We start from the raw sequence: 23,577 nt of genomic DNA, 5'->3' as shown, positions 1-23,577 counted from the left end.
AGCTCTCTTCAAAAAAGGAGAAACAAGAACCAAGTCATGGAATGCCCTGTCTTAAATCTACGGAATATCAGCAGCCTTATAAATAAAAGACTGCCAATAGAAGATTTGGGAATGGTAAGGCCAAAAGAGAGACAGACGGGGGAGGGGATGTTGGCAACGACGCAGGCTATGAGTGTGCGAGGATGTGTGACGTCATAGCAGAAGGACGAACGAGGCGACGGTGAGAGGGACAGCTACGGGAACAGAGGAATAGGAACGGCGACAGCTTCATGCCAAAAGCTGATTGGCAGTCTTGTTTTGTCTGTATCCCTCTCATCTTTTCTTTCCTATTTTTTGTTGGTGTTGATATCTTTTGCTGTTACCTTTAGTTTGTGTCTGGCCTTTTTTTTTTCTGTTCTCTTTGTGTATTTGCTTTATTCCCTCGTCCTACGTCGGATTCGTTCTTGGTCTTTTCCCCCCTCTCCTAGTCTTTCTGCTGCGTCTTTGTATGCCTGTCTGCCCAGTCCCCGCTGTCTCGCTACGGGGCTCCGAGAATAGCTAGCTGCTGTCAGATGACCTGGTTGGTCATTGTTACTGTACATGTTTTTCCTCTTCTTTCTCAACCTCTCCTACTTCTCTTTACAGCAACGGCCTTGCCTGCATGTCATTTTTGTTTTCCTCCTGTTCTGTTGTTCTCTTTGGTCTGGTCTGGAGTTTTGCTGGTTCTTTGACTAGCTTCTATTTAATATACAGCTTTCACTTTTAATGTGTAGTGGCTGCTGGCATTTTAGTTAAGAGTGTAGCTGTGCCTGTGTTGAACCTTTTTCATGTACTAGATGTCGTACTAAAGGGGAAGAGGGGGAGTAAAGAGTATATCCAAGACATTTAGTGATGGGGACTGGAATTAGAACTGGGAGACGATGGTAGCTTCATGTTAACGAGAAATGAGAACTGGGTTGATTAAGATAGTCTATTTTTGTCTAGCTGCACTATATGGAAGTCAAAATGCTGAGAGACCCGGGATATCACATTCTAATGCCGGGGGCAACGCCGGCAAGAGGGGGGGAGGAAACTTGGTGAATATTGTTTAGATTGATAATATACTCCACGAGGAATTTACCAGGGAAATCCATAGCAACAACGCCAATACGATTTGTGGAAGGAACACTGGCGGGCATTCTGTTTTTGTTCCAGAGGTAATCACCCAGACGCTTGTTCAGACCCTCGACACGACCGTGGCTAGCAGCAATCTCAATGGGCTTGGCACCAGCGCTAACAGTGGTGTGGGTGATGGACAACGTCTCGCGGCTTGTTGAGGGAATGGCCTCGATAAAGGCCTGGACAGCGCGCCATTTCAGCTTTATCAAAATGGTGCCGAGAGTGACCTTGAAATTGTAGGAGGAAATAGCAGGGGAGTCCCAGGGGAGACCATAGCGGCCGGGGATATTGGTCTTGAAGTCTTGTAGGATAAAAACCTTGCCGCGAACCTCGCCAAGGGTAGGGACGGCGGTGATGCCGTCGGTGCCCTTGGAGAAGACACGGTCGACTGCACGATCGCCAAGAGGCGTGCCAGGAACAAGATGTTTGGTCAAGAAGTGAAGGAAGTTTTGCTGGCTGTCCAAGAGGCTTCCCTTGCGGATACGCAGGATGACGGTTTCTTTGGGGTGGTTATCGAGGAAATCGAAAAGAGTAGACAACACTTGTTCGATATTATAGCTGGTAAAAGTCCCTCCATGATAGACCCAGATATCAGTTATCATACAACGGACACTAATGTCGAAGTATCTGATGCCTGCATTGAGCTGGGTATCCAGAGGGGTATTTTGGCCCTGCAGATCATCGTCCTTGAGTTTGTGCGTCATGGAATTGTGAGTTCCGGGAATAGACAACATTGAAAGAGGAATGTTGTCGGCCAGGCTGCTCATCCAGTCAGGGTTTTGGGTGTCAGCCAAGTCAAAAGACCAAGCATCAGTAAAACCGTTAAAGGTGCCAGCATGGCACAAGGCCACGGAGGCCAAGGCGGTGAAGACAGCAGAGAAGCGCATATTGGCAGTGACAACTAGCAGATGTCGATATCAAGCAAGACGTCCCTAGAGGTCGGAGGCGATAGAAAAGCAGAGAAGAAGATTAATCAGGAGAGGCTGATGGATGGAAAGAGAAGTATTGAGACCTTGAGAAGGGAGACATGTCGACGTATTAATAGTTGATACTTGTCTGGTTATGTTGACTTGACTTGGCCTTGTGGGCATCTGGCGGTGGCTATCATGATAGACCGACGGTCCGCTTGAGAAACATACATAGATGCTCTTCGACCATCGCTCTTGGCCTCTGGCTTGATCTCTGAGAGAGGATATCAAGCAAAGACTGTTGTTAGCATGAATCTACGGCGTTTCCAGGGAAGCGATTAATCTTAGTGATGGCAAGGTCCATGTTAGAGTCCTAATCTAGCATCTTGACTCTTTGCACAGAATCGCTAGACTAGGTAGGTTTCTTGTACGGCGAAGCTAGGAACAGGGGTGTGAAATAGTTGATCCTAAAGCTGGGTCAGCAGAGGTAACGTACTGGCCTCGGGGATCTATAGCGCGCTTAGCTCTTGGCCTGTTCTTGGTAATGCGAGTCTTAAGCTTTGGGGGCGGGAATGCGGGTCGCGCTAAGCAGTGCTATCTAGATTGCAAAGGAAGGCAACACGCGAAAATGAATGCCCCCTCTATAATAATAAGCAGTGAGATGAAACGGAGACGGAACAGAGACGGAACTATACACAAAGATGGACGCGAAAGACAGCAGGACTGGCGAGTGATTTCTACTCAGCTCGGCCCTCGGGCAATCATCCTAGTAAAGCAAGTTGGCGCAGCTGAGCAGAAAATAGACGCCTTCTTGGATGTGCTTAGGGCTTATTGCAGACTGCTTTTCTCTTGTTCTCTTTTGCCAACTCCTAGGTTTCGTAGCGTTTCTGCGTTCATTTCAACCTGAGAAGAACTTGGGCTCTTAGAGACGGAGCGTCTCTGTGTCTTGTGGCAGTCGTCCTTCTTTTCCAGTCCTGTAGCCGACACTTTTGCTATGTTGGACGAGCAGCATCTGGGGCAATGTGTAAACTAAGCAATGGCAGCACCAGTGGCCCCCAATGCTTTGCCGTCACTGCCACCGCTAGGATAACGTGTAGCAGATATAGACACGGGCTTTCCTTTCGGCCATTGCGCCTTCTGTATGTTCTCGATACTTGGGGAAACCTAAGTTAATGGATGCTGATAGATAGACATGAAATTGCGCTTGAAAACCTGGGTTGGGCAGTTTTCAGGGAATGAACAAGAAAATTTGCTCGTGGCGCACCGGCACTTAGACCGGCCTAGACTAATAGCAACACATATATGGTTAGTGGGCTAGGAGTGGAACTCCAACCAGAGAGTACCCGACCAGCTGAAGGCCTGGGGTAGTATCGAGGCAGAACAATAGTTGGACTGCTTGTTTTCCTACTCTTGTGACGTGACAATCTTAGATCGCTAAGCTTTTAGAAACCCTTGTAGCAAGACGCTATATAGCTATTAAAAGCAGCCCGAGCGTTTACTTCGGCGATGCGAGGATCTATGGCGACCTACCGCAAGAACTTGTAGGCAGAGAGATGAAGGAAGGTGAATATTTCCAGCGGGTGGTACGCTCTATGCCGCGAATGGTCACACTGAAGCAGGCTGATAGAAGGGAGGGACGCTGACTGAAGGAAAGAGAAAGCAAGGGGCTGAATAATGGTATAGAGAATGATACGCCAAAGACCTAGGGCCTCTAGCTACTGCGCGTTGGCGGTGACTGTATACTATGGGTGCCCTGAATGGAGGCAAAACGAAGAAGTCACTATCCATGTTGCGCAAGCCCTCGGGTATGCATGCCTACCGATACGTATTTGCGGCTCTTCACCCAGACCTAGGTTTGCAGTAGGCTTAACTAATTCCCTTGCGGGGCCTTGTATTTAACGTACTTCCTTATCCATCCCTCCTTGCACATGCTTCTCCTGCGTAATGTTTTGCCTGGTCTTGGGTGCACTCGTCTCACTTTTCTGCGTGTGGTGGCCGTTGGTATTAGCCGTGTCTGGACTTTTCTCGACACATTGCCGTCATGTACGTCTGTCGGAAAGCTGTGAGTTGCAGGAGCGGTCTTTCACCCCCTCGTCCGCAACTTGTAGCAACGCAAATTCCGTACACACCCTGACTACTCACTGTCGTGTGCCATGATGTCATGCTCCGAGGGCAAGAAGAGCAATGGAGTTGAAGTGGGAGCAAAAGGAAAGTAAAGGGATGGTTCACACTAAAGACGAGCACTTGGTACTATGACGTCAATGATGAGCGAATGCACCAAAAATCTTCCAATCTCTCATCTTCACATCCAATTGACGATTTGTCCACCAAAAAACATGGCACAACCAAAAAATGAGGCTAATATTGTTCTCATTCTTCAGGCCCTTCAAACTAACCCGGAATTAGGTCGCCGACCTTCTGCAAGACTACAACAGGTGGATTATCATGCCCTTCATCGCCAACAGAATGGAATTCAATGTCGACACAATACCACCCCCAACTCACACAGACTATCTGATCTAGAGGAGCAGGTCATTGTCAAGTTCATTCTTGACTTGGATTCACAAAGGTATCCCCTACAAATATGTAGTGTTGAAGAAATGGCCAACCAACTGCTCGCTGACTGCGACGCGTCACGCGTCGGCAAGCGCTGGGCTTCCAACTTTGTCAAGCGACAGCCACACCTCAAGGCATGTTTTAATCATAGATACGACTACAAGAGGGCTAAATGCGAAGTTCCAGCTATTATTCACACTTGGTTCACGCTTGTGGACAGCACAATTGCAAAATACAGTATCAGCCTCACTGATGTCTACAACTTTGATGAGACTTGGCTTTATGATGGGTGTGATTGCAAGTGGAATCGTCATTACAGGTATAGAAAGGCGTGGAAAGGCTAAATCATTGCAGCCTGGAAACCAGGAATGGGTCACAGTTATTCAGGCGATTAATGCTGAAGGCTAGGCAGTCACACCACTCATCATGGTTGTGGGCCAATATCACCTCTCCAGCTGGTACTGAGAAAGTAACCTGCCAGGGGATTGGGCTATTGCCACGACTCATAATGTGTAGACCGGCAATGATACAGGTCTTAAGTGGCTCAAGCACTTCAATCACCATGCAAGAGCCTGATCAAACAGTCACTATTGGCTTCTTATTGTTGATGGGCATGAAAGCCACCACTCAGTCGATTTTGAGAAATATTGTGAAGACAACCACATCATCACACTTTGTATGCCAGCTCATTACTCTCACCTACTTCAGACTCTTGACTTCAGGTGCTTTGGGCCACTTAAGAAGGCCTAGGGCTGAGAAATTGAGCATCTAATCAGGTGCTTGATAGCCCATGTTTCTAAGACTGATTTCTTTCTGGCTTTTTATGCTGCCTACCAAGCAGCTATGATGGAAAGCAATATTGAGGGGGGTTGTAGAGGCGCTGGAATCATTCCTTTAGATCCAGAAAGTATGACATCTAAGCTTGACGTGCAGCTACAGACTCCAACACCGATCGAGGAGGAGGCCGGCCTCCCTGACCCTTGGGTTTCCAAGACGCCAAAGACAGTGCTAGAAGCTAATTCTCAATCTGAATATCTTGAAAAGCGAGTTAGAAGGCATCAAAGCAGATCCCCAACATCAATTATCCAGGCACTTAAGTCATTTTCAAAAGGAATGATCACAACAATGTGCCAGAACACCTTGTTGAAGTCTGAGGTCCAGATCCTTCGACAGGGAAATGAGACCCTTAGCAGGCGCCATAGAACAAAAAGGACCAAGCTACGGAATAGAGGGGAGATGACTATAGATGAGGAAAGGAGTGAGATTGATCAGCAAGACGTTGATGCACAGGTGATGGCAGAATTATCCCAGAGTGGTGGTCGGGGAAGGTCGGGACTAGCGAGGGTAAGGCAGTGTGGAACTTGTGGTAAGGCTGGCCATAATTCAAGAACTTGTCAAAAAGCTGCTACAGTGTCTACAGAAAAGCATAACACTTGGTTTCAAGTGATTAGATGTTTTGTTGTGTTTTTATGCTCTGTTTTGTCTTGAGGGTCGATATTTTTGGTGCATTCTGTCAGTAACCTAAGTCAGGGTTACCAAGATTGCTGACCCTGATCCAGTTCGTCCAAACGTTAGGGTTAGCATCAAACATCAAGGGTCTTCTTCCAAGGCCAAAGTCCTTGATCTAGAACATGGTAGTGATGGATATATAAACCGGCTGAGATCCGTCCCTCGGACTAGACTTAGATAGACATAGAATAACCTCAATAATCACTTATTCCTTCTTCCTCTTCTTCACAGGACATTCAGGATGTCCTCCTAATATTTACTGTTACATTCGCATAGTTGGTGCATTCGCTTATCATTGACGTTATTTGCTGGAAGAAAAAACATTTGGTGTATAGGATGCACTATGTACGTGTATTATTATCGATTTTGGTCTAACTCTATAACGAATGCTTGTCAGGGGTATCATTAGTCATGTAGGCTTTACGTCTCCTGTCTAGAAGAGCAATCATAAACTCAAGATCTCGTCCTCTTTGTTGTGGGAGTTTGGGGAGAAGGATATAGAAGCTTCTCAGCAAGTGGGATATAAGGACCAGAGCTTGAGCTAGGGCTGGGCATGGCATCAAGCCTCGGGAGTGAGGGCACGTCTGGCATGAGGGACAGCAGTCTGGTAGACTTTATTAAGCTTAATGATGTTCTCGACAAGAATCTTGCCAGGGAAGTCCATGACGATGATGCCGACGCGCTTCTTAGCGGGGTTATCTGTGGAAGCGCCGTTTCTCTGTTCGAGGAAATCACCAAGGTACTTGTTGATGCCTTGGTCCTTAGGATCATAGCCAGTAGCAGTAAGAATGGGATTAGCACCAAAAACAACAGAAGTATAGGTAATGCCTAGCGGGCCAGAACTTTTCTGAGATATGGATTGGATATGTTTTTCGATATGATTCCATTTTATCCCTAAGACACGGGGGCTGCTGCCAATGGAGACCTTGGGATCATGGACGGACATTGCAGAGGACTTCCAGGGGAGGCCATAGCGGCCAGAGATTTTGGTCTTGAAGTCCTGCAGGATAAAAACCTTGCCGCGAACCTCGCCAAGGGTAGGGACGGCGGCGATGCCGTCGTCGCCCTTGGAGAAGACACGTTGGGCCACAAGATTACCAGGAGCCGCATTAGGAGTCAGATGCTTGGACAGGAGCTCGACAAAATCTTTGGATCTTTGGCGAAACTTGCCCTTCTTTATACGTAGGAGGATAGTCTCGCGGGGGTGATCCTTGAGAAAGTTGAAAAGAATGGTCAAGACATCCTCAACACGATAGCCGGTGGGGCTTTTCCCATAGTATATCATAAGATCGTCGCCGTAGGCGCGACAGTTAATGTCGATATATCTAATGCCAGCATCAAGTTGGGCCTGTAGTGTGTGGATTTGGGTTTGCAACATATTGCCATCTTGCTTGTGGCTCATTGAATTGTGAGTTCCAGGAATGGACAGCAGTGATAGGGAAACATCATCATCCAAGGCGCTCATCCAGTCGGGGTTTTGGGTATGGTGAAGATCAAAAGACCAATCGTCGGTGACGCCTCCGAAGCTGCCAGCATAGCTTAGGCCTAGAAAAGCTAGTGCCGTAACGAGAGAGAAGCGCATTTCAGCGGCGGGTAAACAAGCAGATATGATACGGGGTGCCGGGACGCTTCAGGGATGGGGGCGAGATGGAAGAGGATGAGACAAAACAAGATCAATGAAGATGGCCGAGTGAAAGCAGAGAGAAGTGTGGAGGCTCGGCTAGAGTAGGCGGATGCTGTTGTATAAATATATGGATTATGGCTTTACTGCTTTGCCGACTTCATGTGGTTGATGTCATCCGGCGATAACTATAAGTGCCTCGAGAGAACCCGTAGGACCCTTTTTATTGTCCTTTGGAAGCATAGGCATTAGATTTTAAAATCATGAAAGAGACCTAAAAGGGTTAATATTAGACATGGCCCAACCGTCAGGATCAGAAATGTCATGGGTTGCAATTCTAAGTAAAGTTCGAATTGGGGGACTTGGGAAACGCTGCATAACGTCCAGATGGTTTCTTTGCTATTGAAACGTTATGATGGCCCTAGCACCACTGTATTGCATTCGTTTTGGCAACCCGAGAACCCTATATTTACGGCTAGCAGGCCACCTTTGTTAGATGGCATATGGCGTATCCTAGGCCCCCCAGGTGTAACTTTATATACCCTGTGATTTCTACGAGAAGAAAAGGATCTTGCAGGGGCCAAGGGGAAGCGGAATTAGGGCTTTTGACAGGCAGAAACACCAACACCAGCAGGGTGGGAGGCTACTTGCCTGCCCCTGATTACAGTTGGGAGAGCCCTGGCACAACTAGAAACTAGTGATGTCTTTGTAAATAATGGGATCTGGTGACAGCGGCTGTATTGAGAGTCCCAGACATATATCTTGCCAGGACATGAGCGTTTGGACACACGAAAAAGACCCCTACAACTAGCCGTGCTCTCGCAAAGCCCGATTTAGTCAACTGTATCTTATCTCTCTTCCCCTCTCCAATCCTTCACGACTGTGGCGATGCTGGGTGTGGGGAGGCTTTTGAAGCTGCTGCAGCTAGTATTAAAATGTGTCAATGGGGTGCGGTATTTGGGCCGATGGTGGCTGGCGGCACTAGTTTGTAGCTATGATGCACCCGTTGTCGCTTTTCCTGTTTATGTTCGTCCGTTCTGGGGCATACATATACATGGTTCTTTGGTACGAATGGGCTATGGTATTGAGCAACGTTAGATGCGCTTTGTGGGTGCGAGTCCTAGATTGGCAACCCGAGTCGGTCTAAGTGCCAAAGCAGTCCCTGCGAGACGAGATTCTGATGCTTTATTGACAGATTTATTGGTAACATGGCTGCAATTTGGACCGAGGGCAGTATATATAGCAACTATATGACAAAGCGGAGGGATTTGTTAAACCCGCCCGCAGCCAAGTCCAACTGTTTCCTATCCCCGCAGGTCGCTAATATGTGCCTGAAATCCTTGTGGCAGGGAAGTTGGTAGTCGGTAGCAATTCCTGTTTTATACACTAAAAGCCAGTCAATGGAGAGCTGCTATGCATTGAGCTGTTGCGCTGATCGCGTTACTTGAAGCCTGGCACATCATCCCACTCCCGCGTGTAAATAAAGGCACGGATTTTAGGAGGTAGCCTCTAGGCTCTTTCGGGAAGACCGCATCTCACGCTAACCCAATGATGCACTACAATGTGCTGCAGCACATGGTGGGATTATTTCTCTAGGCCATTCTAGGACAATTGCTAGCCGGAGCGGGAACCTTTCTCCCCTAGTGCTGCCGAGTCATTTCGTAATCGGCATCCGGATTTCAAGAGCTTCACCGATGGCTCTTAGAGGGAATGCTGGCGTGGGCGCTGGCACAATTGAGATTTCTACTATTGGCTGGCTGTAGCGTCGCTGCGGACACCGCCGCGGACACCGCAGCGGTGTTTCAATAAACTCACGCTGGCTGTGGCTGCAGGCAAAAACCGTGGCGGAGTCTGTGCTTCTTGGGGCTGCATCAGCCAGGTGGCTATAAAAGGTATTGTACAGCTGCTGCGAGCACAATAGACGTGTTCTCTCTCTCTCATACACCTCTGTTTTATCACTAATAGCTAGGAAATATTGCTTATAAAGTGGACTTAAGAAGAAAAGCTGAGCCAGCTCTAGAGAGATAAAACGGGTCTCGTAGTGGCTTAGACGGGTCTAGCCTGATGCCTCGGCAGCAAGAGCCCAGCTTATATGGCGCTCGGCTTGATTGCAAGGTCTCGACAGATGAGTTGGCCTGGCCGATGATGGCTCGAGGTAATCTTCTCAGGCAGCATCGCGTCAGCAATAAATTCCATAGCTTGAAAGAGTTGAGTTGGAAAGGACCGCGCAAGACCTGCAATGGCAGCCCCTCTCAAAATTGGAACAGCCACGCCAAACACTCTATTTCTTGTTTCCTGGGCGATAGCATCGGAAATAGACAGATCCATTGTCCAGCAGCACAGATGGGTAGATGATCTTGGTCCTCACAATATCGTTTCTTCCAGAAGACATTTGGAAGCTCCTGATGGCTATCTCTGGCCCACTGTGGCGGCGCACAGCGTTGTTGACAGGCTGGCGCAAGAGCTCACGTTAGCGTTAGCGATAAGTCAGCGCACATCGTGCGGGGTGGAGGCTGTGAGTCAGAATCCCAGCTTCGGCTATAGCTATATACGCTCCAGATGAGGTAGCATAGTTTCGTCGGTATCTGAAGAGACGATGCTAGTGTCTGTGTTCTTGGACTGTGGTGTGGCAGGTATAATTCCTCTATTTCCGCTAGCACATGAGCAGACAGGCAGACAGCTAGTATCGGACAGCAAGAAACCTACAAGGTGACATTAGGAGGCCTTGCCCTTATGACCAGATCCAAGTTGTGTTTGAGTCTCCCGCCAATAACTCACCATGTTGCGGGAGGGGAGGGGCACAAGGTACATTGCGAATCTCATCTCATTGTGCCGTTGTTGGATTGTTGCCCATCGTTTCCATGTATGGCCTCTCCATTGCCTGCACCTTGGTTGCCTACCTTTTGGCTGGGCTACAACTTTGAAGCTGATAAAACAGACTCGTGACAAATAAATTCAACTATTGCACACACCGTTCCCCGCTGAAGTCGCGACTGCAAGCTTGGCTCCATTCCCACGGTGTGGGTGTTACGCCTGCGTCTATGATACGGCAGTTGTAACCCTGCAGCTATTGACCACAGTAAACAGAACGCTATAATCACTCACGTAGATGCATACGACAGACTCGTACGAATAGCAATCCTAAAATGTATGTCGATTGTTCTGATTCTTAATGTTTGATGAAGAAGAAAGAAAACTCTGACAGACTTCCAAGGTTGACGCTTCGTAAGTCTATCTCAGAGTGGGGTTAGGGTTAGATTGTCATGTGACCCTGGACCCAAAGCCCACAGCGGGCTCATTATTCCTTGTCTTTTTGCCGTTCGCTCCCTTCATGCTCCCGTATGTTTCCTGTTCCGTTTCAAGTCCTGCCGATTCTCCGGTTAGGCTTTCCCGTGTCTAGACATATCCCTTTTTGCCGGCATTGGAGACACGTGCATTGCTCCATGAGGTCCTTCCGGCTTCTATTATAGGACGCATGCCGTAGTGAGGGGCTCAGGCGGCGTAGCATCGCTAGCAAGCAGCATGATCTTTTGGGAAAAGTTGTTTGGCTGCGATAACTAGGGCGGGGACTGTACACTAGGAGTTTGAGGCTTGGGGTTTATCTGTATAGCCGAGGAAACGTAGATGTGGTAGTTTGTAGACAAGCCATAGGCGCATAGAAGGTCTTCCTCACCGCGCCTATCGCTTCGCACAGGAATTAAGTGGGGCCGAAGGACCTTCGGTGTAAGTCGTGTAAGTCGTGTAAGTGGTGTAAATTGTACGTAGCTATTATTGCTGTCATAGACACTGTAATTTAATGATATCGCTAGCTTTAGAGTTATAGATACTTGGCGCGAACTACGCCTTTTCTTTTACACATATTGCTTTGCGTTGCTCTCGCAGTCTCGGCTAGAATCTAGCTTTGCTACTCCGTAATTTACCCTGAACAGGGCTTCAGGGCCCTTCCCATTGTCCTCTCATAAATGCAACTAGCTATATGAAGGGTCTTCTTTTCATCTTCGATTAGAGTGATAGCCCCAATATCAAGTAATTTACGTTGAAATAGCTGTTGGAGGCCATTTAATAGCATAGGGTCAAATGAGCCAGGCACGTTGTTCATCGGCTTTCGCATTGCCGGCGCTAGGACTAGTTCTTGTCTAAGGATCATTGGGGGCTGCTATTCCCTCTATCTTTTCTTCATGGGCCACTCTTGACTGAGAGGCAGCGCCTCTGGGAAAGCGCGGGTAGTGGAGAAGTGCTCTAGTATCTGTGGTTTACATAATTTAGATCATGATGTGAGGATTCTCTGGGTATTCTAGGTAGCTTATGCTATTGATAGACGACCTAGGTCCATCAGTCGCTCAGGTAAAAGTAGCCAGCGATGGAAGAAAGAAAAAGATAAAAGTTAGTAGGTTTCCCCCTCATCGATCGAGTCTACGAATTCAAGAACTTCATACTTTATCTGGACTATTGAAGCCAAAGAGCGCTGAACTTTCCCAAGCTCTGATACTCCTATCCGTGGACTCATTCCTACCGAGCTCAACTCCCTCCTCTTCTATCCCCCTCTTGTCTTTGGGTTTTCCTGATTGGTATCTTTGCCAGTTTTGCTGCCATGCGCTTCTCACTCTTTGCAGCTTGGGCTTCCCGGGGTCTGGGCTATGCTGCCACTCACAATAAATACTCGGATGATTGGTCTTTTGATCTCGACTCCGCCGAAAACCCCGAATGGATGAGCGGACTGGATGACAATGTTCCTTTATCTATGCTGTCTATCCCCGGAACCCACAATTCAGTAACTGATCGCTTTGGCGAATACAACACGCAAAGCCAAAACGTTCCGCTGGAGACGCAGCTTATTAGCGGAATCAGATACTTTGACATTAGCTGCCGCGATCTGTTCTTTAACCTCATGGTATACCACGGAAGTAGTTCAACTGGCTATGATTTGAGAGAGGTCTTGAATACTATTTTCAACTTTCTCGACAAACATCCCCGCGAGACTGTTATCCTTCGTATCCAGAAGGGTAAATTCACCGAGCGATCTGACACCTTTGTTCAGCATCTCGAAAGGCTCTTGGACCCTGAGACTCACCTAGGCGACCGTGCTGTTAAACGGATCTTCTCTAAAGGCGACGCCGGCATCACGGCCATCCCTACCCTTGGCGAGGTTCGCGGCAAGGTTTTCATTCTACAGGACTTCAAGACCAGAGTTCCCGGTCGTTATGGTCTTCCCTGGCGATCCTCTGCTATGTCTGTTTACAATTTCAAACTCATCCTCAAGGCTTTCCTGGTGGAATTGAAATGGCATGCTGTTAAGGGGTTTATTGAGCTGATTCCCTCAAGAGGCTCCGAGAAGCTTTGCATCACTCACACTAGTATCAGTGTAGGTGCTAAGCCTATTGAAATTGCTGCCGGTAGTGAGGGCAAAGCCGGTATGAATAGGTATCTCGGCGAATATCTCTCCAGCAAAAACAAGGCCCCTAATGGCGTCACTGAGCGCGTTGGCATTATTGCTATGGACTTCCCTGGCAAGTCACTTATTAAGCAGATCTTAAAGCTTAACAAGGTGCACCAGGTGACCCCTCCTGCTGGCCTTCCTGGCCGCCCCTCTTGAGGCTACGACACTCCCAAACTCTAGAATTGTTTGAATTGGCCGGATATACTTTTAGCTTCGAGGTTACGATCGTTCCTGCGAGCGCTCGACACGTGGCCGACCTGGGCAATCGCCCCCTGGCACGTACATATGCACCTGCGCATAGCGCTACTGGTGGAAATAATAAGTGTCCAGCAGACAGAGCTAATCTGTAAAAAAGATCGCCGCCAGTGCTCACACCGGTGTTCACACCCTAGAGAGTATTGAGCACGGGACGAGGTAAAATAGAGAAGATTGGACGAGGCCGTGTAGGGCAGCCTGCAAGTAGAAGCAGCTTTGTTAATTGCGTAAGCGGACCCGCCAGTTATACTCGCTGCGGCTACAGATTGTGCTCTGAATCGCTCTAAGATAGTTAAGTAGGAAAAGTATATGCAATAGTCGTGGATTGATGGATTGGAAGCTAGACTAGGAGATGGGGCTGGGTTAATGAAAAGAAAATAAGAAGATAAAACTACTCGGAGAAAAGACCCCTATGTAATACCACGGTTGCCATGATGTGATGGTTGTATTTATGTTTGAATTATTGTCCAAGCTACACATTATAGAAGCAAGCAAGTGAGAGGATGTACGGAAAGTCATTCATGGTTTGAGTGAGAGGTGAAAATTGATTGCCTTGGATTTGAGCTTGGATTTATGTGACGTCTATTGGAATCACCAAGATCAAGCGACGCAAATCGGTTGTATTGTTATTCAAGTTGATCCCCCATTCTAATTCCATTCATAGAAGAGAAAGTATAGAGCTCTTGGAGAACTAAAGGGGGCTTGCTGAGCTCATAGAGCCTGGAGACATAGAGCCTGGAGACCCAACACACTCGGATGCTACTTTCCAAGTAGCAGAGTACTCTCTCAGTTTAGCATTAAGTATTTGAAATTGACTGATACGCATACACATCCGCCGATTATATCCTTATACTTGGGGTTTTATCTGGCGACGCAGCCAATGGATCTTTTGTCTTTTGCTTCTCTCTCTCTCTCTCACGCCGTATTGCTGTCCCCTTCATATGAGTTTTCCTAGTGCCATGAATAGTTTTTGTGAACCGTTAGAATGCTTTTCGTGTCTTGGTTCCGTGGTGCGGAGCTAGCTGTAGTTATCCAGGCTTCAATTCTTTGCCACGTATATCCAGTCCAAGTCTTATTTTCTCTCGAAAGATTCCATCCTACTGTTGGCACCTTTATGAAAGGACAGAAAAGCTTTGTATGCCGAATGGAGAGAGATTCATTACATCCCCAGTTTGGTATCAGTGTTAACGAGGGGACAAGAGAAGTCATCACACATTGAAAGTTAGAAATGTGGCCGAAAGCTGGCTATTGAAGTTTCTATGGTAGGGCCGCATACTATGCTGATTCTGCTACTGTATGGGGTATTCTAGACGGGCCTGGGGGCGAAGCACAATGTTGTATGTTAAACTTCAGGATCTCGTGAACAAGGTTCATACCAGGATAGTCCATAGCTATGATACCAACACGGTCTATGATGGGAAGAGTGTTGACATCGTGGCTCCCCTCAAGGAATTTACCAAGACGCGTATTCATGCCTTCATGAGAGGTACTGCCGATGGCAACTTCAACAGGCTTAGCACCAGCACTAGCAGTAGTATGGGTGATGAATAGCTTGGGGTTGTTTTTAATATCGACGATGAACTCCCTGATGAAATGCCACCTCATACCGAGGAAAAACTTCTTTAGGGCCACCTTGAAATCGAAGACGGAAACCTCAGGGGAGCTCCAGGGAAGACCATAACGACCGGGAACTCTAGTCTTGAAGTCCTGCAAAATAAAGACCTTGCCGCGAACCTCGCCAAGGGTAGGGATGTCAGTGATGCCATCGCGGCCGTTGGAGAAGATACGAGTAGCCAAACGATCGTCGGAGCCAATGCTGGGTTTCAGATATTTACGAAGGGTACGGACAAAGTCATCGGATGGTTCAAGAAGATTGTGCTTTTGGATGCGTAAAATAACAGTCTCACCCGGGTGACGATCGAGAAAATTGAAAAGAGCCTTCATAACATCTTGAAATAGAATATCAGTCGAGCTAAGCCCATGGTACACTAGGAGATCATCACCTTTGGTATGGCAGCTAACGTCGATGTATCTAATCCCCGCGGTAAGCTGATCTTGCAGAGGGATGTTTTGGCCTTGGAGATGAAGGTCAGCGAATTTATAACTCAGAGAATTGTGAGTTCCAGGAATCGACAACAATGATAGCGGAACGTCGTCAACCAGTTTACTCATCCAATCTGGGTACTCATCGCTTTTTAAGTCGAAAGACCAATCGTTGGTGAAACCCTCATGATATCCAGCGTGACATAGAGCCAGGGAGGCTAGAGTTGCAAAGACAGAGAGCCGCATGGCTAAGGTGACGTGACAGGTAGCAGTGTCAGACAAACGCAGATATTGCGCAAAAAAAAAAGAGAAAAAGAGAAGAGGAAAATAGTAGACAGGATAGATCAGCAAATGGCAAAAGAAACCCAAGAGCTTTGAAAAGAGAGGGGCCTTGTCGTATTAGTAGTCCAGCTGTGGACTGAGTCTACTGTGCTTCATTTGTATTTAGTTTAGAGGTCTACAGGCCATAGTAATCGTTATTACCTGTCCCGCGTGCCATCCGCCTTGCATGCAATCTCCTCCGTTGGCGCATAAGCATAAAACGGGGGAGGGGGGGTATCATTAGGGTGAATCCTGGATGAGCCAAGATAGATGATCGGGGATGGAGCCCGATTCTTAGAGCTTGGTTGTGAGAGTGGCATGAGACCCTGGATAGCGCGTTGATCTTGGCGGCAGCAGTTATTTTGGCCCGTATGTTGGCAAGAAAAGTGAACTAACTGTAGACAAGATACTTGGTCAAGATATAGACATGACTCAAATCTGTATCCTAGCTACTAGACGAGGCATGTAATACTAAATCTAGGCAGCGTAGATGGACGAGAGCTTAAACATAGGCGCAGAGCCGAGGCAAAAGCAGCGAGAGATGATGTGGGAGATGGTGGAAAGGGACTTATTTCCTCCATAGACCACCCACACCCAGTCAGCCCATTTCAAAGTACTAGACTGCCTAGCTTGAATCTATAGGAATCTGTGCGTCTACCGCCTTGACCTTCGTGACTACAAAAAGCTTCTCTCTTCGAAGCTTCAAGTTCATGCATAGACTGATGAGGTTTTCAGACCCCAAGTCTCCCCACTCAGCTTAGAAAAAGCTAAAATAATAGTAGCAAATCAGAAAGAAGAGGGAGGACAGGCGACGAAAAAATACAGACTTGGACAAGGATGTGCGCCAATGTTTACCTACATCGCATGTCCATAGCACACCCATGACTTGAAATATCCTACGCAACAGAGCACAGACTTCTCTTTATTCAATACGAGTTCAAAATAGTCAAGTAGCTTGTCTACAGCCCAGTTTCTCCTACAATGAAACAAGTGAAGTGGCTGCAGGCTCTTTTTATGTGGTGTGGCCTAACTTGTTATTGTCACTTGAACTTTTCCTGGTCGTTGGCACATTAGTGCTTCCCCTTTCTTTTCACCTTCTTCATTATGAGTAACGGTGGCACAAGTAAGTAACTAGTCCACCATGATCTCGGACGTCCGTCTCATGCTATCCAAGAATCGTGGCTGTTTGCTGCTATAGGGTATCATGGCTTCTCATGAGTCTCATAGTCAGAGATGCTGTGGAAAGCATGAAGTCAATGCACCAATTACTAGGAGGCGACACCAGCGCCACCGTCACCCTTGCATCTGCCTTAGGAAGCAAATCCTAAAGTTGTGCAAAAGGGGCATTCTTGTCGATGGAAGGCGCTCCCTAGACAAACGCTGACACTGAGTGAAAGAAAACTTAAAGCTACATAGTCGACGTCAAGAAATGCGCCGTTAGCCTGGGACATCCATTGGATGCCAAGGAGTCGAGACCTCCAGAAGATATGCCATAGATGGGCCAGCCAGCTGCTCTAAGAACGGTCCTTGAGAAAGAGTGATCCGAGTTTAGCTAGCGGGTGTGTACTTTCCACTATTATGGGGATATGGAAATAATCGCCAAGGCGCAAGTCCCGAAGCCATATCCTTGCTTTCCATTCGCCTATGCGCGCTTATACTGATGGAGAGCTTAGGGCACTGGGAAGAAGACGCCGAAGGAAGCAGGGATTTCTCGAAGCATTCCAAAGGATTTTGTCTCTGCACAGACGCCGTTATCCCACAGCACCTTTAAAGGGAAGCTCAATTGATAATTGACATTGGCAGGGTTCCCAGAATGAAAAGGCCTACTGAGGATTAGAGGAAGGGGGCTCGCTACTGATATTTCTCTACTTGCCAAAAAACAGGCGAAGCCTTGGGGGCAAAGGCGATGATATCATAGAAGTTATAAATAGCGCGCATCTAATATTTGCAGAAGGTCTTTAATGCGATGTAAATTGCGAAGTTTGTGATTTGGACAAAACTTTGGCGAGCTTTGGGTGTTCTTGGGCCAGTCCACAGGTATACATACATATGATGTTCCAATGCCGCAGGGCTCGTAAGCTTTCTAACGAATGTATAATTTAGGCTGACTAACCATCTTGAGAGCAAAGCAACGAGCCGCTTCAAAGTTAGTGATAGCGGGATGATGAGGCCCGGGGAAATATCTGCGAAGAAAAAATAATCACCATGTGGCTGGACAATCGGTGTTGTCGATGCTACCCTGCCCGTAACCCTAGATCATGTGACCACAAGACAAGCGAATACACCAAAAATATCAACCCTTCAAGACAGAACATGGCACAAAAACACAACACAGCATTTAATCAATTAAAACTAATAGCCATTTAACAGTAGATATTAAGAGGACGTACTAAATATCCTATGAAGAGGAAGAGGAAGAAGAAGGAGAATGAGTGATTGTTAATGTCTCTCTGTCTAAGTCTAGTCCGAGAGACGGATCTCGGCTGGTTTATATATCCATTACTACCATGTTCTGGGTCGAGCACTTGGGCCTTGGAAGAAGACCCTTGATGTCTGGTACTAACCCTAACGTTTGGGCGAACTGGATCAGGGACAGCAATCTTGGTAACCCTGACTTAGGTTACTGACACCATTCGCTTCTGCAGATGTTTCAACAACACTCTTACATGTCCTTGAGTCATGACTAGCCCTGCTACAGGTTCCACACCGCCTTATCCCCGCCGGCGCTGGTTTTCCCTGGCCACCCATCACTCCTGGATAATTCCGCCATCACCTGCGCATCAACGTCCTTCTAAATAGTCTCACTCCTTCCCCCACCTATAGTCATCTTTTCCCCAGTTTGTAGCTGACTTTCTTTTGCTCTATGACGCTTGCTAAGAGTCTTCTTCGCCTGTCGAAGCATCTGGACCTCAGACTTCAACAAGGTGTTCTAGCACATTATTTCCTTCATTCCTTTTGAGAGTGACTTGAGAGCCTGAATAATTGATGTTGGGAAGCTGCTCTGATGTCTTCTAGCACTGTCTCTAGCGTCTTAGAAACCCAAGAGTCGGGTAGGCCGGCCTCCTCCTCGATCGATGTTAGAGTCTGTAGCTGCACATCAACCTTTGATACCACGCTTTCTTCATTCAATAGAACAAGCTCGGCCCTTTTGGAGCCCCCTTTGATATCGCTTTTGGTCATATCTGCTTGGTGGGTAGCATAAAAAGCCAGAAAGAAATCTGTCTTGGAAACGCGGGTTACCGAGCACCTGATCAGATGCTCGATTTCTCGACCACAGGCCTTCTTGAGTGGTCCAAAGCACCCGACATGAAGAGGCTGAAGTAGGTGAGAGAAGTTATCTGACATACAAAGTGTGATGATGTGGTTGTCTTCACAATATTTCTCAAAATCGACTGAGTGGTGGCTTTCATGCCTATCAACAATAAGAAGCCAATAGTGACTGTTTGATCAGGCCCTTGTATACTGATCGAAGTGATTGAGCCACTTAAGACCTATTTCACTGCCAGTCTAGCAATTGTGAGTCGTGGCAATAGCCTAATCCCCTAGGAGGCTACATCCTCGGTACTAGTTGGAGAGGTGATATTGGCCTGCAACCATGATGAATTGGGCGACCGCCCAGCCTTCAGCATCAATCGCCTGAATAACTGTGGCCCATTCCCAGTGTCCAGGCTGCACCGATTTAGCCTTTACACGCCTTTCTGGACCTTTGACGACAATTCCGCTTGTAATGACACCCCTTACAAAGCCAGCCTCGTTTTAGTTGTAGATATCAGCTAGTCTGTGCACAAATAGTTGATTAGATGCCAAGAGAAGAGATGGGGAGACTTTTGGTGCTTCGCATAGTTGGTGCATTTGCTTATCATGTACGCTAACAGATACTCATTTCTATTTAGCAAGCAGTACGGACGGTGGGTTAGATAGAGTTTGAAACAATGCATCTTGTCCAAGGTTAACACTAGCATCACTACCGCCTCCATGCCCATCAAAGATAACAAAATGATAGCGACCAGCTGATCGAGCCATAGTGTGTTGGTCGAAGCGCTTGAGCCATCCAAGACCTTTATCATTTTCGGTCCAACTATGGCGAGTCGTCGCAATGTTCTAATCGACCGGAAGGCTGCTTCCTTGGTACCAGCCGGCGCGGTGATATTGGCCTACAACCATGATGAACGGCGCGATCGCCCAGCCTCTCGCATTAATCGCCTAGATGGCTGCAGCCTATTCTCAGTTTTCTAGCTAGACTTATTTCGCCTTTTCACGTCTTTGCGCCTGCAACAACCATCCATTCCGCTTGCAACAATGCCTATCATAAAACCTGCCTTGTCAAAGTTGTAGGTGCTAGTTAGGTTGATACCATGCTTCGTAATCGTGTTCTCCACGAGCCTTAAACAATCGCAAGGGCTGGGTGATTATGCTGGGCTCTCTGCTAGTCGCATCTACGGTTAAAGCGCGTCTTATGGTCCGGTTATCGCTTGACTAAGTTAGAAGCCCAGCGCTTGCTGACAGGCGATGCATCACGGTCGGCGAGCAGCCGGTTAGTAGGTTCTTCAACACCACGCAGTTGCAGGGGAAGCCCTCGCAAATCCAGATCAAGAATAAACTAGACAATGACCTACGCCTCTATATCGCATAGTTTGCGTGAATCAAGGACAATATTGCTTGGAGAGGGTTTGCCCTAATATCGATCATTGAGGGTACTAGGAAGGACTTTGAATACCTTAAAGCAAGATATATGCGCAGTTTAGAGTCGTTTCGAAGAGTCTCAAGAGCGAGAATTATTCATTTCTCTTTCCTTAACTGTGGCATAGCTGGCGGCTGGAGAATAGTTGATGAAATGAAAACAAGAGTAGTTGGGGTTCTGCTCTCCAGCTCACCTATATTCCCGACTCGCTTATCATGTGTGTTAGGTAAATGAGAAGAGAGTAAAAAGATAGAAGTGGTGATAAAAAGACCTTGTGTGATACTGTGCTTGCTGCGACACAATAGCCCTATACCTAAGTGGTTGCCATAATTATACATTAAAGCTATAGATATTCAAGATTGACTCCAACACGGATACACCCGCCGCCAGTTTATACCATCACAAGAAGACATATATCTAGCCGGCTTACGGGCGGATTTAGGTTCTTTTCTTTCACTTTCTCCCTTGCCCCATTGCGCTCTTCTTTGCAAAGATTTCGCCAGTGCCAGGACCGGCTTATATGAATTATTCAACCTGGTTCTGGAGCGTTGATGCTGTGATACGGATCTAGCCGTGGCTGACTGGTCTTGTGACGCATGTTCCTCTCCTGGGTGTAGGAACTTCTCTGTCTTTTCTTTAAGACACCGGCAACAAAAAAGCACTGGTAAATAAAACAATGTATCGCGTTGGAAATGCTGGTCTAACTTCATATCGGCGTTTGAGAAAGAGGGTATCATGGGTGGATGCTTAAAAGGATCATCGTGAACTGGGCATCGTAGTTCATAGTAGAACCAGACACCATGCTGTCGCTGTCGCCTCGGAAGAAATTTCAGATAGGACGGGGAACCCGATAATGATTGTTAAGCTCCAGGATCTGTTCAACGATCTTCTTGCCAGGATAGTCCATAGCTATGATTCCAACACGATCTGAGGAAGAAAAAGGCTTCTCAGACTCGTTTTTCTTCTTAAGGAATGCACCAAGACGAGCGTTCATGCCTTTACTAGAATCACTACCAGCGGCAATTTCAATAGGCCTAACACCAACACTAGCAGTGGTGTGGGTAATGGATAGCTTCTTATGGTCAGGAATAGATTTGATGAAGGATTTGACAAAATGCCATTTCAACCCCAGGAGCAAGGTCTTGATGGTGACCTTAAAATTGTAGACGGAAACCTTAGAGGAGCTCCAGGGGAGACCATAACGACCGGGAACTCTAGTCTTGAAGTCCTGCAAAATAAAAACCTTGCCGCGAACCTCGCCAAGGGTAGGGATGTCAGTGATTCCGGCGTCGCCCTTAGAGAAGAGACGATTTACCGCACGGTCTCCGGAGTCGGAGCCGGGGCTCAGGCATCTCTCGAGGATGCGGAGGAAGGCTTCAGAACTTTCGAGAGGGTAGTGTTTCTGGATGCGTAGAACAACAGTCTCAAGAGGGTGATGATCGAGAAAAGTGAAAATAGTATTCATGACGTCCTGAAATCGAATGCAAGTAGAGCTAAGTCCATGATACACTACGAGGTCATAATCGAGAGCATGGCAGCTAATGTCGAAGTATCTAATACCAGCAATAAGCTGATCTTCCAAAGGAACATTTTGGCCTTGAAGGCGAGGATGGTCGAGGTTATAAGTCATTGAATTGTGGGTTCCAGGAATAGACAGCATTGACAGAGGAATGAAGTCGTCTAGGCTGCTCATCCATTCTGTGTTTTCGGCGCTGTATAAGTTGAAAGACCAATCGTCATTGAAGCCTTCATATTCGACAGCGCGACATGAAGCCAGAAAAGCTAGAGTTGCAAAGATAGAGAAGCGCATGACTAGTAGGAGTGACAAGTATCACTGTCAGGTAAGCGCAAAGAGTAGGAACAAAAGAAAAAGATGACGATAGTAGGCAAGATAGATAGATGAACAGACGGGTAAGCAATTCCAGGAACTCTAAAGAGGCAGGGGCCTTGTATTAATAGTCAGGCTATAGCTCAGCTCTCCTGAATGCATCTTGTTTTTTTTTACCTTGGAAAAAGTTCCTAGAATCACCAGCAGGCCTACAATGATCGATCTTGACAGCCGTAATGCAGTTGGAACCCTTGAGCTACCACATGCTTTGCACGCTTGGCACGAGCATTGGTTTTCAGCTAAAAAAGTCTGTAGAAGCAAAGCTCGACCATCATCGCATGAGACCCTGGGTAGTGCGTTGGTCCTAGCGACGGCGATTATCGCGCCTATCTTAGCCCTTATTTTGGCAGGGCGAGAGAAGCAGGCAAATTACTATTACTTCTCGAAGTTATCGGGATAATTCGCATTTCAGTTCCCTTGGTGTACTGCTGGATTTAAGCAACGCAGATGGGCAAGGACTTGGTGAATCTGCAGGAATCTATGCATCTACTTTCTTGCCCTTCGACTCCGCTATTTGCGAGGCTTCAAATTGATCTGAAAAGGAGAGCTTTCGGATCCCGAGCCCTCGAAGTTCATACGTCTAGAAGCCTGTCTGGGGTTCGCAAGGTAGCCGTAGGCCCTTTCTTAACGTGGGGTCTTGGTAGGACTTGTAAAATCTCGTAGGCCGTTATCTAGGATGCGTCCTCCGCCAACGAGAGTCTTTCTCTTGCACAACCTTGGGACTTGCTCCGAGAATGCTCCTTTTTCAGGTGCGTCTCGTCAGCAGCTGCGTGTTTTCAACTTCTACCGCGGCGTGGAAATAACCGTAGAGCCGCAAGTTCCAGAATCATAAAAGAGATATTGCTCTTCGTTCAGCTATCTGCTCTTAAAGCTGTGAAGAGTTTGTGAAAATGTGGGAAAAGTGCTCAACGAAACAAGGATGTCTTGAAGCTTTTCCTAGGATTTTTGTTTGTGCACTGTTCACGATTGGCATTGTTTGGGGTTCCCAAAATAAGATCGTGGTAAGAGGATCTTCATGGGTTCCAGGGGTCTCAGTAATTAAAGCAGGGATGCTCGCTGTGATTTTTTTCAACTTGGCGAACAACGCGCTGAACTTTTGGAATAAGAGTGGTGTTAATAGGGGATCGCTAGAACTACGGAGACCGCACGCCGAATCATTGTAGAGGGTCTTGAGCAAAAGGCAGACCGCAAAATTGGTGGTTTGAGAGGAGATTTTAGCAA

The 23,577-nt window shown here is 47.2% G+C and overlaps 5 protein-coding genes across 5 annotated transcripts; 1 reads left to right on the top strand and 4 right to left on the bottom strand.

The window, feature by feature from the left end:
* Window positions 1-1,004: 1,004 nt before the first annotated feature.
* HOO65_080187 (1-phosphatidylinositol phosphodiesterase) lies at window positions 1,005-2,024 on the bottom strand (the record flags this gene model as incomplete). The annotated part of the gene is made up of 1 exon (XM_071001504.1): window positions 1,005-2,024. One exon carries the CDS (start codon window positions 2,022-2,024, stop codon window positions 1,005-1,007), a length of 1,020 nt encoding a protein of 339 aa, XP_070856417.1.
* Window positions 2,025-6,669: 4,645 nt separating this feature from the next.
* Window positions 6,670-7,692, bottom strand: HOO65_080186 (1-phosphatidylinositol phosphodiesterase; the record flags this gene model as incomplete). Its single annotated transcript, XM_071001503.1, has 1 exon — window positions 6,670-7,692. One exon carries the CDS (start codon window positions 7,690-7,692, stop codon window positions 6,670-6,672), a length of 1,023 nt encoding a protein of 340 aa, XP_070856416.1.
* Window positions 7,693-12,322: 4,630 nt separating this feature from the next.
* On the top strand, window positions 12,323-13,324 carry HOO65_080185 (1-phosphatidylinositol phosphodiesterase; the record flags this gene model as incomplete). The annotated part of the gene is made up of 1 exon (XM_071001502.1): window positions 12,323-13,324. The coding sequence occupies one exon, from the start codon at window positions 12,323-12,325 to the stop codon at window positions 13,322-13,324; it is 1,002 nt and encodes a 333-aa protein (XP_070856415.1).
* Window positions 13,325-14,698: 1,374 nt separating this feature from the next.
* HOO65_080184 (1-phosphatidylinositol phosphodiesterase) lies at window positions 14,699-15,712 on the bottom strand (the record flags this gene model as incomplete). Its single annotated transcript, XM_071001501.1, has 1 exon — window positions 14,699-15,712. One exon carries the CDS (start codon window positions 15,710-15,712, stop codon window positions 14,699-14,701), a length of 1,014 nt encoding a protein of 337 aa, XP_070856414.1.
* Window positions 15,713-21,297: 5,585 nt separating this feature from the next.
* On the bottom strand, window positions 21,298-22,278 carry HOO65_080183 (1-phosphatidylinositol phosphodiesterase; the record flags this gene model as incomplete). The annotated part of the gene is made up of 1 exon (XM_071001500.1): window positions 21,298-22,278. The coding sequence occupies one exon, from the start codon at window positions 22,276-22,278 to the stop codon at window positions 21,298-21,300; it is 981 nt and encodes a 326-aa protein (XP_070856413.1).
* Between the last annotated feature and the right edge of the window lie 1,299 nt (window positions 22,279-23,577).

Source organism: Ceratocystis lukuohia (genome assembly GCF_044167205.1).
Source record: "Ceratocystis lukuohia strain C4212 chromosome Unknown Supercontig8_pilon, whole genome shotgun sequence".
Lineage (NCBI taxonomy): Eukaryota > Fungi > Ascomycota > Sordariomycetes > Microascales > Ceratocystidaceae > Ceratocystis > Ceratocystis lukuohia.
This window is presented reverse-complemented; position numbering and strand designations above follow the sequence as displayed.